At 41.3% G+C, this 17,106-nt stretch overlaps 2 protein-coding genes across 2 annotated transcripts in view; one reads left to right on the forward strand and one right to left on the reverse strand.

Moving 5' to 3' along the window:
- Positions 1-455, forward strand: part of LOC109514342 (uncharacterized) — a 3,988-nt gene extending 3,533 nt beyond the window's left edge. Inside the window, exon 4 of the mRNA XM_019867350.1 lies at positions 153-455. Within this exon, the coding sequence (XP_019722909.1) occupies positions 153-306 (154 nt within the window). The 3' untranslated portion in view covers positions 307-455. The remainder of the gene's footprint in view (positions 1-152) is intronic.
- A 2,402-nt stretch (positions 456-2,857) lies between these two features.
- LOC109514339 (potassium voltage-gated channel subfamily G member 4-like) lies at positions 2,858-8,717 on the reverse strand. The gene is made up of 3 exons (XM_019867344.1): positions 8,277-8,717; positions 6,343-7,154; positions 2,858-5,606 (listed from the first exon to the last, which is right to left on the reverse strand). Exons 2-3 carry the CDS (start codon positions 7,099-7,101, stop codon positions 4,764-4,766), a joined length of 1,602 nt encoding a protein of 533 aa, XP_019722903.1. The 5' UTR covers positions 7,102-7,154; positions 8,277-8,717; the 3' UTR covers positions 2,858-4,763.
- Positions 8,718-17,106: the final 8,389 nt, after the last annotated feature.

Genomic DNA, 17,106 nt, shown 5'->3' on the forward strand with positions numbered 1-17,106 from the left:
TATATATATATATATATTTGTTTTTTCCCCCTATGGTTATGCAGCATAGAGTATGGTAGCATCGGATGTACGGAACAAATTAAGTGTTGCCTGTCGGGTATTAATAATAATTGACCCCCCCCTCCCCCATGCAATTCATGTGTCCCAGTTAGGTCGGAGGTCTGGGGACTGGTCTGGGTTCAGATCCTCATCCAACATGTCGGCTCATTCATCACTTGTCCATTCTTCAAAGGAGACAGACAGCTTGTTTCAGTCCACTTGCTTCATGTTTTCGACAGAACAGCAGGCTGTGCAGGTTGGAGCTAAAGCAGTGGGAGAGAAAAAGAACAAAATGATTGCTGGACTTTTCACTGTTTCCTTTTTTTTTCTGGTTGGAGTAGGAAAAAAAGCTGCCAACCCCACAGTGTGAATAAGAACTTTGAATCAGTCCATCTGCACCGAAAAAATTAAACACGGTTGAAAACAGCAAATGTTGTTATGATGACAATTATTAAAAAATAAAAAAAGACACAAATGGTGAAAGTCATCTTTAATGTTGCATGAGAAAAAAAGATGATACAATGTTTTTCTTCATTTCATCGTGCAAATGCGATGCATGCAAATGTTTTTGAAATGCATAAAAATCCATACATCCGCAGTTTAAGGGTGACAAACATAGAATCAATTTATCATGATCAAATATGCCAGAGTATGATGCCGTTTCTGAAAATGAATATTGGGTGTAACTGTGCATGGTTCATACCCGATCACAGATTTAGTATTCAATTCAATATGAGTCAAAAGGATTTTCTTGTTTTTAAAGTGCCTGAGTCATTGTATCAAAGGCCTTGATTTGGGGACTGATTTATGATCATTTATGATCACGATTAATCTCAATAATCGGTTTCCAATTCACCTCAAATGAATATGTAATCATCTTACTACAAAACAAGTCTTTTTTGGCGCAGTTCAAATTAGATGTGAGAAAATGTTCTCTGCAGTTTATTTGCTCAAACAAAACGAGGTTTTTTTTTTTTAAGCAAGAGTTCTTATGTCGTTATGTCGATTTCAACTTCTAACACCATCAATACGACAAGAGCTGCAAAACGTGCAGTGTGGCTTCAGTCTTGATAGTTTGCTTTCATCTTGACCCCCCCCTCCCCCATGCAATTCATGTGTCCCAGTTAGGTCGGAGGTCTGGGGACTGGTCTGGGTTCAGATCCTCATCCAACATGTCGGCTCATTCATCACTTGTCCATTCTTCAAAGGAGACAGACAGCTTGTTTCAGTCCACTTGCTTCATGTTTTCGACAGAACAGCAGGCTGTGCAGGTTGGAGCTAAAGCAGTGGGAGAGAAAAAGAACAAAATGATTGCTGGACTTTTCACTGTTTCCTTTTTTTTTCTGGTTGGAGTAGGAAAAAAAGCTGCCAACCCCACAGTGTGAATAAGAACTTTGAATCAGTCCATCTGCACCGAAAAAATTAAACACGGTTGAAAACAGCAAATGTTGTTATGATGACAATTATTAAAAAATAAAAAAAGACACAAATGGTGAAAGTCATCTTTAATGTTGCATGAGAAAAAAAGATGATACAATGTTTTTCTTCATTTCATCGTGCAAATGCGATGCATGCAAATGTTTTTGAAATGCATAAAAATCCATACATCCGCAGTTTAAGGGTGACAAACATAGAATCAATTTATCATGATCAAATATGCCAGAGTATGATGCCGTTTCTGAAAATGAATATTGGGTGTAACTGTGCATGGTTCATACCCGATCACAGATTTAGTATTCAATTCAATATGAGTCAAAAGGATTTTCTTGTTTTTAAAGTGCCTGAGTCATTGTATCAAAGGCCTTGATTTGGGGACTGATTTATGATCATTTATGATCACGATTAATCTCAATAATCGGTTTCCAATTCACCTCAAATGAATATGTAATCATCTTACTACAAAACAAGTCTTTTTTGGCGCAGTTCAAATTAGATGTGAGAAAATGTTCTCTGCAGTTTATTTGCTCAAACAAAACGAGGTTTTTTTTTTTTAAGCAAGAGTTCTTATGTCGTTATGTCGATTTCAACTTCTAACACCATCAATACGACAAGAGCTGCAAAACGTGCAGTGTGGCTTCAGTCTTGATAGTTTGCTTTCATCTTGAACATATTTTGCGTACATTCAATCTGCATTCAACTCACTTAGTGAAAGAAATCAACTCAACAGAAACTTTGTTGGTAATACAAGTGCAGGTATATTGAAATTGTCTGACTTATTCGATTCTCTTACATTCAAAATGTCTTGGGTTGCTTTTCGCAGTAGCTCACAGAACAGACAACTGAAGTCCGGCAGGTGAAGAGAGCGCTTTCCTTGATAAATGATATTGAACATATCAACAGAAGGAAAACAATAACCCGGGGAAGATGGGCTTATCATTGTCAAACCCCACAATCACAATGTCTAAATGAATGTAAATACTGTATAGAGGGATGAAACTATATGCAAACCACTGGGAATGTCCAAAAACAGAAAACCCAGATCTGGCTTTGCCGCCAGTAAAGAACATCTGAAAAGTCCTTCATTTTCTGGAATCTGTCAACGTGCATCGCAGTTATGGGAAGAGAAACAGCTCACGATCCAAATCATAGACAAGTATCAAAAATGTGCCACGCTGTGTCACGTCATATAGGCATGTCTAGCTGCTAATCAGCTGGTCAAATAGAGGTCACGAAAAATCACCACCAACCAGCTGAGTCACCTCCAACAGCACAAAAATTAAATACGAAAATGAAATATGACAATAAAAATCAATCCAGTAATCCCCTTTCTGTCGCAGGTTTTCTGTTTCACCGAATTCGTTTATGTTAATTATTTTTTGTAAAGTTTATAACTACCGTACTTTGTTCTGCCTCTCGTTTATTTTGGCGGAACTTCCACTGTCGACCACTAAATGGCGGCACACTATTTTGTATGACGGTACAATTTAAAAAAAGGAATGAAAGCAGGAAGCGTTTCAGCTCAGCCTTGTGTTTTGCTCAAGATTATTTGTCTTCCTTCGTGCTTTTCACGCCAACACAGAGTGACATTTGTCGGTTCATTTTCTAATGGACATCTTTGGGCATGATTAGTTATGTACTGTACATACTGTACTGGTACACAGTAACGCTGTTTATCAAATATCCGTGTTTGTGATGTCATTCAATATATTTTTGAATGTGTTTGTACTGTTTAAAGAGCTTAAAATTAATTACATTCCATCAATTCTATAAATAAATGCCTCGGAAGTATTTAAAAAGGGTATTTCTATATCGCGGATTTCACTTATTGCAGCTGTAGTCTGGAACGTAACTCCCGTGACGTAGACGGGATCACGACCATTTGAAATATATTGATACCTATTTTTACATTGGTAAATAGGATGTAATTATACCTGTAATGCCAATTGTGTGACATATTTCCAGTTTCTGGTGGACAAATATTTAACTCCTTAAAAAATTGACATTCGCAGTAGTTCCTACTCAATGCAATATACTGTATAGAGAAGCAAAGTAGTGTGAAATTCCACTGCCTCGAGCTGGTCGACTTTGTGCCTGCAGCACTTCCATGTCAAGTGCTGACATATAAACATCCGGTCAAATCAAGTTCGACAAAGTTCACTGCTCTCTGCTGGATTTGCTATTTATCTTTGTTTCAGGTTTTCCATCTCATGGTACCACTGCAATTTGTCCAGTGGGATTGCTGCGCATGCATTTTCAATTTCTTGCCTCGGGGCAACCAGTGTAGTCCTTTTCCTGTGATGCACAAAATCCTTCTCCTGGGGGTGGGGGGGGTTGAACACGTGAAAATGCATATGCAGCAATCCCATTGGACACTTGGGCCGACGTTACCCGAGCAGTAGTTTGCTGTACACATAAATGTGTGGAGGGTAATGGCCAACAATTTGAGAAGCCCTTGTAATTTTAGAGGCCAAAGGTTAGTTGTAAAAATCTAAAATCTCTATGCAAGTTTCCCACAAAAATGGAACCTTTAAAGATCCACAAAAAAAGCAGCATGTAAAGGTGGCTGCAGTCAAGGGCTGGCAAAGCATCTCAGGAGATGAAAGTCAGAATTTGGATGACGTCTAGGGGCAGCCACCCAATGACTGCATTTGACCTTTATCAAGCTGTAGTAATATAAAATATACATTTTTTAAATTTAAATTATTCTCCTTATCTCTGCTCTAACCCATCCCATATGTGTTTCATGAGTTTGAGATGATGGCTCTATACATTCTTTCACATCTACATGCAGTTGATTCAAATGTCTGTATGAATGTTGAAAAGTTTTTAAAAAGGTTGAAACCAATCCTAAATGGGTCATTCATAGATTAAGAGACGTACGCAGACCTTTGTTGACATAGTGTGCACAACCTTGCAAACACACTTTACCAAACATCAACATGATACTCCTTAATTTCGGGTGTACACATGATTTAATTGTTCCGAAAGCAATAGGCAACTACAGGCTGTCGCACAAGACATACTATAAGATGACAAAGCAGCGATTTTATCAGACTCCCCCACCCCCCCCCCCAAAAAATGGCATACAGTTAATTCAATCATAATTCAAGAAGTGACACCAGTTGCTTGTTGATCTACTCTTATGTTGTTCAATCTTCTATAGTTTTTCACAAGGGAAGTGAAAGAAAGAAGAATTAATTGTCCAAACACCAGCTTGGTAGTGAAGCTGTCAACAGAATGTTTTTTTTTTTCCCCGTGCATGCATTTCCAAGGTGACTGTTCTGTTAGAAAACTGTCGTCGGAAGAGTAGAATGATCCTCTCTCTCTGCCACGAGTTGCAAATTGTCGAATCGAGATAGAGATGTGAGCTCAATTGACGTCAACTCAACCTTGGAGCACATCTCTTCTGACTCTGCTGCTATTTCTTCTCCTCTTTCCTCCTTCCAAAGCCGTTCGTACTCCTGCTTCAGCTCCTGATAGGAGCGGGAGAAGGTATGGAAGATGGAAGTGGCGGGGAACGCCATGATGAGTATTCCACTCAGGATACTAGTCAGTGCCACCATCTGTCCGGGGATGCTGCGGGGGACCATGTCTCCATAACCAACAGTTGTCATAGAGATGATTGCCCACCAGTAAGTCGCCGGGATGCTGCTGAAGCTGTTTTGCGGATGGGTAGCGGCATACGGCGCCAGTTCGCTTTCTGCAAGATGGACCAATGGTGAAAAGAGAGTCACGGCCACGCAGACAAATAGCAGCAGTAGGCCAAACTCCCTCATGCTGCGCTGCATAGTCAGGCCCAGTGTTTGTAAACCCAGGGAGTGACGGGCAAGCCGCATAACGTAAAGGATGCGCAGCGCGCGCAGCAAGCGAAGAATGAGACTCAATTTGTCCAGGTAGCCTCTGCCGGCACCCATGACCATTTCGTCCTGGGACTCATCTCTGACATCCACCACCAGCGACACGTAGTATGGCAGGATGGCGACGGCGTCAATGATGTTGAGGGGACCACGAGCAAAGGCCAGCTTACTCTGGGCATTTATAAATCGCAGCACAAATTCAAAAGTGAACCAGGCTACACAAATGGACTCCACCACAAACATGCTGTGACACTTCTGGGAACACTCGCCCTGCAAGACACAAAAGGTTCCACCGGATGAGCACAACTATCAGTTATGGGCGCACTGAGAAATCGAGAATAAGAATGCTTTTTTTTTTCTTTTCTTTTCTTTCTTTTTTTTTTTGAATTTATGCACAGACTAGATTGATCCCGCTTCATACAGACCAGTAAAAATACATTCTGTTGCTGCATGAAGGGCGAGGAGGGCAATGTCTCTTTGTCATGCCATGCCTCAATCAGACACGCTGCTTGTCCTCACGACTCTTACTATTTTTTTAACACAGTATGTCCAAAACAGTCTTCGTGTTTGACTTGGAACCTAGTACATAAAATTGCAAGGGCATTCTGGTCTTAAATGACATCATTAAAATGGTGGGGTTAAAAATAGCTCAATGTGGGTTTTTAAAAAATAGATAGATAGATAGATAGATAGATAGAAAGTAGTTTGTGACCCCTGGTTTCAAAATATCACTCGGCTAGTCTTACATCAGGAAAACATTGTTAATAATCTCGTTTTAGGTAACTGTATGCAATTATCTTTATTATTATTATTACACACACAGGCACAGGAGAACATACAAACTCCACACAGTTCTTATTTTCATTAGTTGATAACTGTATGAGTGTATGAGTGCAGCATACTGCCACATTTGTGGCAGTATGCTGGTTTTTCTCACTGCCGCACCACATCAATATTAAGTGAAACTACATGAAACGTCAATGCCAGTGTGATGTTTCATACACACCCTCGTCTCTTCGTCTCGGAGGTCTGGCATGGTGCTGATACACAGGCTGACCACCGTGACCAGCACCATAATGACAGAGAGGCAAGCAAATATCTTTCCTGCCAAACCCGAGTGAGGGTTTTCCACCACTTCCCGCAGCATCCAGATCAGCTTGCAGTGGCCTCGCTCCACTTCTGCCGTGTTTTTCTTCAGCTTCATCCTCTTCCGTCTCCATTCCTCTTCTTTGCGCTCTCGCTCGGCCACCTCCTCCACGCGGGTGATCATGCGACGACGGCAGCACCGCTCCATGTGACCTGGGTCGACGCCCCAGTAGTCGAGCTCGTCATGCAGAGATACGGCGCACAATTCCCTGAGCAGACGCAATTTGCCCGCTGCGAGGAAATTGAGGATGACCCGGAAAGCTGTGGGGTTGCGGTCAAAGAAGTATTCCTTGCGTGTCTCATCATAGTCATCACAGAGGTGTGCGATCTCCTCGGGAGTGGTGCAGAAGCGCAGGCGTCCCAGGCGACTTTGGGGGAATTGCTCCAATGTGCTCCAGGGGAAGGTGTAGCGATTACCCCCAACATTGATGAGGACTTGAAGGGTGTGATCGACCACATGTGAGGCCTTGGGCTCACGTAGTAGCTGGGCCCGCTGGAAGTACACCCCCTTGATTGTCTCCGTCTCGGGGATCTCAGTGAAGAAGCGGTCGAGGCTACTGTCGTCGCTGCTCGTCGAGTAGGTGCTGAAGTCGTGATTGGCATTGCTGATAATCGGCATTCTGTCTTCACTGTAAGAGGTGGAACTGAAGAGGTATCTGTCAGGGCGTCTGACTGAACAAACACAAAGAAGCCGACAGCTGAAATTATAACAAACGGATAAATAAATAAACAAATACAAATATTGTCATAGTTCTTGATCTTTTTGATTTCCCTCATCCCTGTTATTGACTTATGATTAGTCCAGGGTGTACATTGCTCCTCGAGGTCATGTGATGTGGGATAGAAGGACACACTCTCCCACACTCGGTTTTCGAAAATGTAGGAGGATTTCATTTGAAAATAAAAGCCACATTTTCAAAACGAGTAAAAACTGGACCCTTTTGTTTCTTCGAATGTCCTTCCAAGTTTCACAGGCAGACCCTGACCTTCAAAAACAACTAAAATGGTCGGCCAATACCATGTCCAGGCGCACCAACTGCTACTCTTGAACAATGTCATATTTTTACAACTTGCCATTCATAATTTGCGCAATGGGAGCATTGTCTCTCCACTGGTCACAGTAACACTTTGATGCCTACTCGGTTCTTTCCTGAGTACACAAATGTTGCAATGTACATTTGCTGTACATATAACATTTCCCTTGTGTGTGGATTAAACAAACAGAACAGACTGTTCTACATGATTTTGCCAGGGAGCAGAAGGAAGGCTTTATTACGGTAGGAGTTGTTATTCAAACCACTCTCTTTTGTGCACTGTACCGAGTTGCCGTTAAACACTGGAAATACAAATCTCATGTACTCGTTAAACTGACATCGATGGCCATCACAATCAAAGACTTTTTTTAACTCACAAAAACAACGGTTTGTCCTCAAAGTCTTATGAAGTGTACCACTGTATCATATATATCAAATAAAAATAATGGCATTGCATTGCATTGAATTGCAAAGATTTTATTTTTTTTAAACACTAACTTCCTTCAAGTACCCCATCCAACTGGTGAAGGTTCTTAATTAGTGTGCCTACACAACATTTGGAGGATGACATATCATTATTACTGACAAACGAGGGGAAAGCACATTCAGGTCGTGAATGAGATGCACCCTAAAATAGTGAGGTATTAAGTAAATGGTGGAGAAATTAATTCAAACACAGTAATACAAATTAAAAATTCTGAGGGGGGGGGGGACAAGGGGTTGATGGGGTTAGATAAAGGAATAAATTATGTTTACTCACCTCAGAGGGCGCATGTGGTCTGTCTAAGCTCTGGAACATTTCTCTTTAGAGTCCAGCACATTTTCCAAGCTGTTGCTCAAACAAACACGCATCTCGCCCACGAAGACTAAATTGCTGGCGTGTTTGTGCCCGTTTAGTCAAACACTCACAGTTTGTTAGAAATCCCACCGTTGTGATAATAACAATCCCCGACTGTTTCTAAACGGTTTCTGAAGTTTCCATGGTGGACATCTGCTCCAAAGACTGCACCACGCCAGCTTTGATATCAAGCGAACGCATTTCATCTGCCGTGTCGTGTTCCCGCTTCCGCGGTTCGTCGTCTGTGCCTGTACGGAGGGACGAAATACGATTAGGTGCCCTCCTCAAATCTGCTGCTGTATTTTCATCTGTGCTTGACAGCAGGACCGTCCTCCTTCCCTCCTCCCCCTCCGCTTGCACCAGCTCGCTCTTCACGCACACTGAAGAGGGGGAAAAAAACAAAAAGATTGGAGATGGAAGTTGGATCTCTATAAATGCTCGTCTTTGTTTCAATTCGGATGCCACTGAGTTAGTTATGACAGAATTGGAGGATAGTTTTTGTGCCTCCTTGAATTCCAAATGATCCACGCAAACGCAACAACAAACATTCACCTGATGTATACATTCTAGTTGAAAATGTAACTGTAGCTATGGTTCAAGTGATTTTTAACCAAATAGTTCTGGAGCGCCCTCTAAGTTGCTTTTCCCACCTTGCTCTCCCTTTTGATAACATACAGTACCTTAATGTAACAGATTCAATACGTTTTAAAATTGTGATGTTATTGATATGTCTTCCTTTAGTCATTAAAACATTTGTTTTTATCACATTACATTTGAAAGAGTAATTATGCTCTGACGGTGTGTCTCTTAAAAGAGAGGCAACCCTGCTACTAAAACCTTTTTTTTTGCCATCTTGGGGAAGAGAAAAATCCTGAGCCCCACGTGACCACAACCCAGTTCATCATTAGGGGAAGTGACAAGAGAATGAAAGTGTGTTAAGTATCTTGAAAGTAGAAAAGCGCTATACAAGTAAAAGTCTGTTTACCATTTATAAATCATCCATTTCAGCACTCGACTTGTGATTCTATTAATCTCATCCATCCAATTTCTAATCCACTTATCCTCACAAGGGTTGCAGGAAAGCGGAGTACCCATGCAGGCACGGGGAGAACATTCAAACTCCACACAGGAAGGCCGGAATCAAACCCTGCACCTCTACACTGTGAGGCCGATGTGTCGACCATCGTGCCGCCCTTCTATTAAACTCCAGGACACGTTAGACACAAATATTGAATCCTGCACCATACATTTTAAGTATTCACTGTGAAGCTCTTGTTTTGATGCTGCCAAAGCCAGACTGACAAAGTTTGCGCAGGAGATATCCAAACACAGACAGGATTATATCAAGGAAGGAAGATAAAGCAGAGTCACTCTTCCCGTATGTCTATCTGACACACACACACACACACACACACACACACACACACACACACACCCACACACACACACACACACACACACACACAAACACACACACACATTCGCATAGGCGAGATTTGCATGCTTGATTTACAAGGTATAGGTTGTTTTGCTCCATACAATATCTAATCAGGACATCAGCTGCCATGAAGATGACATTCCTCCACACTCAGTCCCAGGGGCGTCACTAGGTTTCAAGAACAAGGGGGGCTTAGCCCCAAGGGGAACACAGCCCCTTTAGGGGGGTCCGGGGGCATGCCCCCCCGTGAGAATTTTTTTCTACATTCTGTTAAAAATCCATCAATTCCGTGCACTTTGAGAGCAAAATGAAGAGGCTATGAAGAACTACACACATCACATTAGTATCCTCTTTACTATGATGGGGCTTCCTCCCCTGGACTTTAACTGGACTAGATAATAGAAATTACAAAGAGTTCAAAAGTTCAATCTTGGTTGTTCAAGGGAATTAGAAGGATGCCCGATAACATAACCTATATGACAGTAGTCCTATATTCCTCTCTACCAAAATGTATTAATATATGCTTAGCAGTGGCGGGCCGTGCATTTCAACCTTAGGCCTTCAGTGACGTCACATACATACACAATATAGGCTCGTCAAGCAGAGATCTGATAGACTCACCTGTCCAGCAGAGCTCCCCCCGGCTCACTCTCTGTGCGTCTTTAGCCTGATTCCTATCAAATAAATAAATTGATTTTATATTTATTTTTTTATTTTATATAGGCCAAAATCTCAATAGGTGTTGCCTCAAAGAGTTGGTGTAATGATTATTTATGTATTTAATTATAAAATGTTGCTTAATTTTTATTAAGCACCACCTTAATTTATCCAAAAGTGAACACTTGTTACAGTGCAGTTTCTGCTGTTACTGGAGATATTTTAGCGGACTATAGTCACTAGTTTTACCAGCATGGATGCATTGAATACTTAATTTACCTTTCTAAAAAACTGTCGAATATCCATGCTGTCGACTCAACCTGACTTTCGGCAATGAACTGTCAGTTGTTGCGTTAGCATTCGATGTGGCGATGGTGACAGACACGTCAAATGCTAACGCAACACCTGTTGCGTTCAGGAAACCTGGGAGATTTAACATTACAATAATGGCAGGTTATCGAAATATAATTTAAAATGGCCGCATTACATTGAATTTGATGCAATATATTAGCAAAAGTACAGGAAAAATAAATAATATTTTTTTAAAATAATGCAATGAAATTATTTAGGGGGGTTAAAGACATTTTTAGGGAGGCTGAAGCCTCCCTAAAATAGGCCTAATGACGCCCATGCTCAGTCCAATAAATGTTTGGCACATTTTGGGAAATGGTTGCTTTGGTTTCAATTTAGTTTTGAAATGATTGCCACAATTTGGTGGCAAACTACACATTTTGTATTACTACAGTATAAGAAATGACAATGACTTTATTGGCAGGTTTGTGTGTTTGTTCGCATCCATAAATTGCCTAAATATCATATTTATTGTAAAAACACTTGTTGAACACTCCATTTTAAACAAATAAGAACCATAATGTACGAACCCTGTTTTCGACACCGTATGCCCTGTTGAGGGTCAGAGGGGGTATGGAATCCCCCGCCTACTGCCCGAAGACAGCTGGGATAGGCTCCAGCACACCCCGCGACCCTTGTGGGGAAAAGCAGATTAGAAAATAGATGTATACTCTACTATAATTTTACTGGTCCGACCCACTTGGGAAGAGATTTTCCTCCGTGTGGCCCCTGAGGTAAGATGAGTTATTCATTCATTCATTCATTTTCCGAACCGCTTGATCCTCACCAGGGTCCTGGGGGGTGCTGGAGCCTATACCAGCCGTCTTCGGGCAGTAGGCGGGGACACCCTGAATTGGTTGCCAGCCAATCGCAGGGCACACAGAGACGAACAACCATCCACGCTCACATTCACACCTAGGGACAATTTAGAGTGTTCAATCAGCCTACCATGCATGTTTTTGGAATGTGGGAGGAAACCGGAGTACCCGGAGAAAACCCACGCAGGCCCGGGGAGAACATGCAAACTCCACACAGGCACCTCTGCACTGTGAAGTCGACGTGCTAACCACTGGACTACCGGGCCGCCCGTAAGATGAGTTAGTCTTCCTTCAACCAAACATGCATGTGTTGGGAAAGTGGAAGGAAGCCATACCAAAGAAAACCCATGCCAGCCCAGAGGGTAAACATGCACAACCACTCCACAAAGGAAAGCCAGAGCCCTGATTCAAACTCCCACCCTTCAGAACTGTTAGGTGAAGGTGCTAACCATAAGTGAATCATACCACATTACAGCCTACCTATATTATTTAAGGTGATAATTTAAAACACTACATATTTCCTTCATGAATTTCTATTTATGGTTATCTTTGATCATTTTAGTAGTAGTGTTATGTGATCAGAATGTTAAATATTCAATGTAAGTCCACACATCCAGTTTTAGTTGAATCAAACATGATCCTCCCGATAATGCCCCACAGTCAAGTAAAGATCATTGTATCTGCACTGAGAGAAGTGTTGGATTGTCATAAAACAACCTCTGACTCTTTTGGTTGATGAAAACTGGGGATTACACGATAATCCATCAACCGGAGGGACACAAAGGGAAGGCAAATTAGAGCATCCTGGGAGACAGCCAAGGCATTGGTATGATGAAACTTGTACAAAGGCCGCAATTATTCTCATACTTGCTATCATGAAAACTACAGGGATACGATATCAGGGAATATGAATATTTTTATGCCATTATTTTTGTAATAGGTTGATTGTATGTTTTCCTTTTTCCACGCCATATAGGCTTAAAGAGTGTGCCCATCTAGTCTCAACATGTTGCTGCACTTCATTGTGAAATGCTCATTTAATTTGCAAAGTGAACATGCACATGTGTTACATTACACCAGAACCGCTTCACTAAAATGAGTCAGGCCTGGTTATCAATAAATAAATAAATAAATAAATAAATAATTGGATATAGGAGACTAAGCGAGGTTCATTTGGGTAGTTGGGAAAGCAACAAGAGGAGCATCACACTTGACACTGACACACACACGATGTGGATCGATACATTCACGACTACAAAGTACACAGTTGAAGCAAAGACAATCAAAAGGGCACTTTTTGTTTTGTGATTAATCCATTAAGCAGTCCATTTCCAGCCAGGCACGGCACCACGATTTTTTTCAATCCCGGGGCTAAGGGTAGGTTTGAACGATATGTGGCAGAGGTGCGAAAAAAAAAATCGATATTCATGACTTCACTTACTTGAGAGGTTCTTTTGTTTTTTTCAATAAACGTATGATGCACACCACAAGCATTTTCAAGTGGATGCGAGGAATTACCAATGTGGAGTAATCATTTTTTTGACTTTCAAATTCATATTGGCAAAGTATGTTCAAACATATTGATAAAATGTAAGCTAAATGCTAAAAACATAGCACAGCAGTAAAAAAATAAAAAATAACAAAAGCTTCTTTTAACATTTTGGCTTACATTGTACAAGTGCGTTCGAAAATTAAGTAAGTAAACATTGTTTATTAGTCATTTTTATGGTTTTATTATTATGTCTGAAATGTATGATTTCCATTCTGCATTTTTTCCCCCATAATACCACGGGCATTGACGTGTGCATGCGCAAGTCAGTACCCTGTCGCATTATTATTCATTTTATTCGTTCTGTGAACCAGTCTGATGACAACTACAGCCAGTCTAGGTTGTTTTATCTCATTCTGTTTGGAAACCTGAAGAGTCTTTTGCAACTTAATTTCCTGATGAAGCTGGAGGTTAACATGGTTCAGTGGAATCAGTCTGTCAGAAGAAATTAAACTAAACTCCTGGGGAATTGCTTCAGTCTCTCAATTTGTGCCGAATCACCTAGGGAGCTGTGCAGCGAGGCAACTGATAATTCACCCTTGATTCCGCACAATCAGTCTTCTCAAACATTGGTTAATTAACTCCTGCATGCTTCACATCTCAGCCTTATCGGCTGGCTGAAGGTCTGCTTCCACAGGCCATCCGTGCTTGAACGTGTTGTGCAACTAGACCTCATTAATATGGAGCAGAGCTTTACTTAAGCATTCAGGCTTTGTTTGTGTTGTTTTTCTGTCTCCTCTTTCTCAAAATGTAATTAGAAGATGCTAGTTGCAGCAGGAGGAAACCCTCAGAAAGGCATCAGATTATTCAGGCCAAGGGTCATATTGCAATTATCGACAAGCGGCTCTTTGAGCTACCGACTCATCTTACAAACTGTTTAGCAGACAGCGTAAAGAACATTTCTTACAGAGCTTTCGTGTGAACAAAGCTAAACCATCTATGTGGCGTCACAAAAATTACTAGACAAATTTCCTACCTCCTTTCATAACTTTGCTGCTGTAAATTGGGAATTTCTCCATTGTGAGACGAATAAAGGTTTTCTTATTCTTATTCTTCAAAGGTTGCACTATCCCAAGCATTAGCAATAAATAAATAAATAAATAAAAGAACAAAATACATACAAGGGCTTTGCAGCTGATAAAACATAAAATCATTGAATCGATTTCAGTCACATTCAAAACAGATCGCCTTTCTGGTTATTGGGCAGAGGCAGCAAGTACAAGTCAACAGGGAAAGTCAACATTCCTCACCATGGCAAACAAACAGGCAGATCAACATACAACATCTCATCAATAGTGTATGATTGCTTGGGGTGGATAGAAGGCTGAAAGGAGTTCTGTCAAATATTTTAAATCGAAAGATGACTTTTTCCGTTCCAATCCCGGAGGCCTGTATGTCGCTACGAAAACAAACGATGCAGTGAAGGGTCGCGTCATCTTCATTTGTCTCAACAAGTATTTAACGTGTTTATTGGCAGTAATTTGGACATCAACAACCCAGAATTTCTTTTGCAATTAAGCGCTTTACTACTTTATTTGCCAGTCTTGGAGTACAGTAAACGTCTGTTTACATGAGGGTCTTAGTACAGTACAGTACATCTGAGATATCTTATCTTTGTCATGTGATATATACATGGTATGCTACATGTACATAGAACTGTGCTTTACATATGTGAACACTAGCCTAACAGAACTATGTGAAATACTGCACGATACATAAACTGTCCTGGCGGACAAATAAATTAAGTGTGAATCCAATGATCTGCAGATGTCTATAAACATCTAAATTCACTGACATGACCTTAACTGTCCAAGAAAATGGTGCATGCAGTCCTTTGAGATTTGATGGCCAGAGACAGATTGCACTTAAATGAGGAGAAGATTGAAGTTGGAACATTGACTTGCTTCCCGTGAGCCCAATCACAGCCAAATGAGTCCGACCTCCTTGATTAGCGTGTAAAAATTGATGAACAGATTGGATGGTGGGGGGGGATTTTACACTAAAGCCCAAAACAATTTCTTCCATTCTTTTAAATCAAGAGTTCCCGAGCAGAACATCCATGCTTGCAGAAAGAAGACAGATAAGCCGTCAAAGTGCACAATATCAACATTGACTCACTGGCTCTGCTTCACACTCTCGGTTTATGCAAAGAGAAAGGCTCACACCTCCCCTCCATGTTGTTTTGCGCCTGTTAGTCAAACACACAGTAAATGCAGGGGATGTAAATGTAATTGCATCACATGCTGCCTTCTCCTCAGCAGGTCTGAAAAACTGCATATGATGTTTGCATGTATGCTGTCTCATTTGTTCATTACAGTGTGCCATATGCCACTGCTGCCACTACTATAGCAGCAGTAGTTTCCATTCTTCTTTTTTAATACAGATTCTACAGGATTACTGAGAGCCATTTCATCATCATCATCCTCCACAAAGGAAAACAAAAACATGACATAAACATGCCAAACTTTTTTTTTAACTCAAAATAATACAATAGATGTGCAGGAGCCTGAACCATATAAACATTCCTGAGTTGCATCTGTTATGTGGGAGAGAGCTACAGTACAATCTGTGTCAGCTGAAAAAAAATCAAATTCAATTTTTCACATTTGAGGCGATCCATTTTAAGTTATCGTGAAAAAAAACAGCAATCAAATGCTATCAAACCTGTACCACTTTTGTATGCAATAATCAGTTTTATTCTCTTGTGTGTGTGTGTGTGTGTGTGTGTGTGTGTGTGTGTGTGTGTGTGTGTGTGTGCGCGCGCGTGTGTGTGTGTGTGTGTGTGTGTGTTATTATACCTATGGCAATAAGAGGGCTATTACTAATCATACCTGAGAAATATCTAACACCAGGCTTTTGCAAATGTCAATATCTTTGAAACTAAACGTATTACTTTGTTTCAAAACACTGGTTGTAGATTTCTGACCATCACTGATTTTCATGATGCATATTAAGTAGTTCCACAGTGATGATCTCCGCTTCTCACTTACGTCCTCTGTTCTGTTGCTATTCCTGTGGAGCAGCACTGAGTCAAACACACCTTCAGGAATGAAAAAAAAACTTTTACTGCATGTCATTCGACACAAGTATGACAACGGAACACAGTTCCATGTGGTTTTAAATATTGCAATCCCGAGGCTGTTTTGCGTTTCCACAGGGATACTTGACGAGCAAAAGGCCCATTATCCTGCTACAGACGATGTTCAGCCACTCAGCACCCACGTGCACCACTCAGGCTCATGCACACACACGCACACAAACACACACTTCAGAACATGGGAATAATACCGTGAACTCCTGTGGTGAAATCAGCCTCCAAACAACGAATTATTCGTCTTTCTGAATTATCTTCACTATTTTGGCTGTACATTCAACTGGCCTCACAAGCACAGAGCAGGTGTAACCACACCAGCCTAGGACCTCCACATCCAGCATGTTCAGCTCCGAGATTGCCTGAGAACAGCCACCCATTCAGCTGATGCAACAATTGAATCGCATCACCAAAGACTTTCTGCACAAAATGTCAGAAACTGTCTCAGAACTGCAAATTTCAGAGCGGGCTTTCATTGTGGCCGTCAGCACGGTGGAAGACTGGTTAGCACGTTGGCCCCAAAGTGCCTCTGCAGGGTTCGATTCACACTCACACCTAGGGAAATTTTACAGTGTTCCATTCACCTGCCATGCATGTTTTTTGAATGTGGGAGGAAATTGGAGTATCTGGAGAAAAAACACACAGCCATGGGGAGAACATGCTAACGCCACACAAGAAGGCTGGAGAAGGAATCGAACCCTACAACCGCTGCACTGTGAGGCCGACGCGCTAACCAGTCGACCCCTTGTATATCCTTGAGATTCAAATTTACATTATTATCCTGGCTTATTACTTTTTCCTAAACACATTTGTACGTGCGTGTGTGCGTGCGTGTGTGTGTGTGTGTG

Source organism: Hippocampus comes, unplaced genomic scaffold (genome assembly GCF_001891065.2).
Source record: "Hippocampus comes isolate QL1 unplaced genomic scaffold, H_comes_QL1_v1.1 scaffold2, whole genome shotgun sequence".
Lineage (NCBI taxonomy): Eukaryota > Metazoa > Chordata > Actinopteri > Syngnathiformes > Syngnathidae > Hippocampus > Hippocampus comes.

What these genes read in the sequence shown, in the direction of transcription:
- LOC109514339 (XM_019867344.1), bottom strand. Translation starts at nt 7,101, where the DNA reads ATGCCGATTATCAGCAATGCCAATCACGACTTCAGCACCTACTCGACG. An exon ending in TCCGAGACGAAGAGACGAGG is followed by an intron (nt 5,607 to 6,342) that starts GTGTGTATGAAA and finishes TGTGTCTTGCAG; the next exon opens with GGCGAGTGTTCCCAGAAGTG.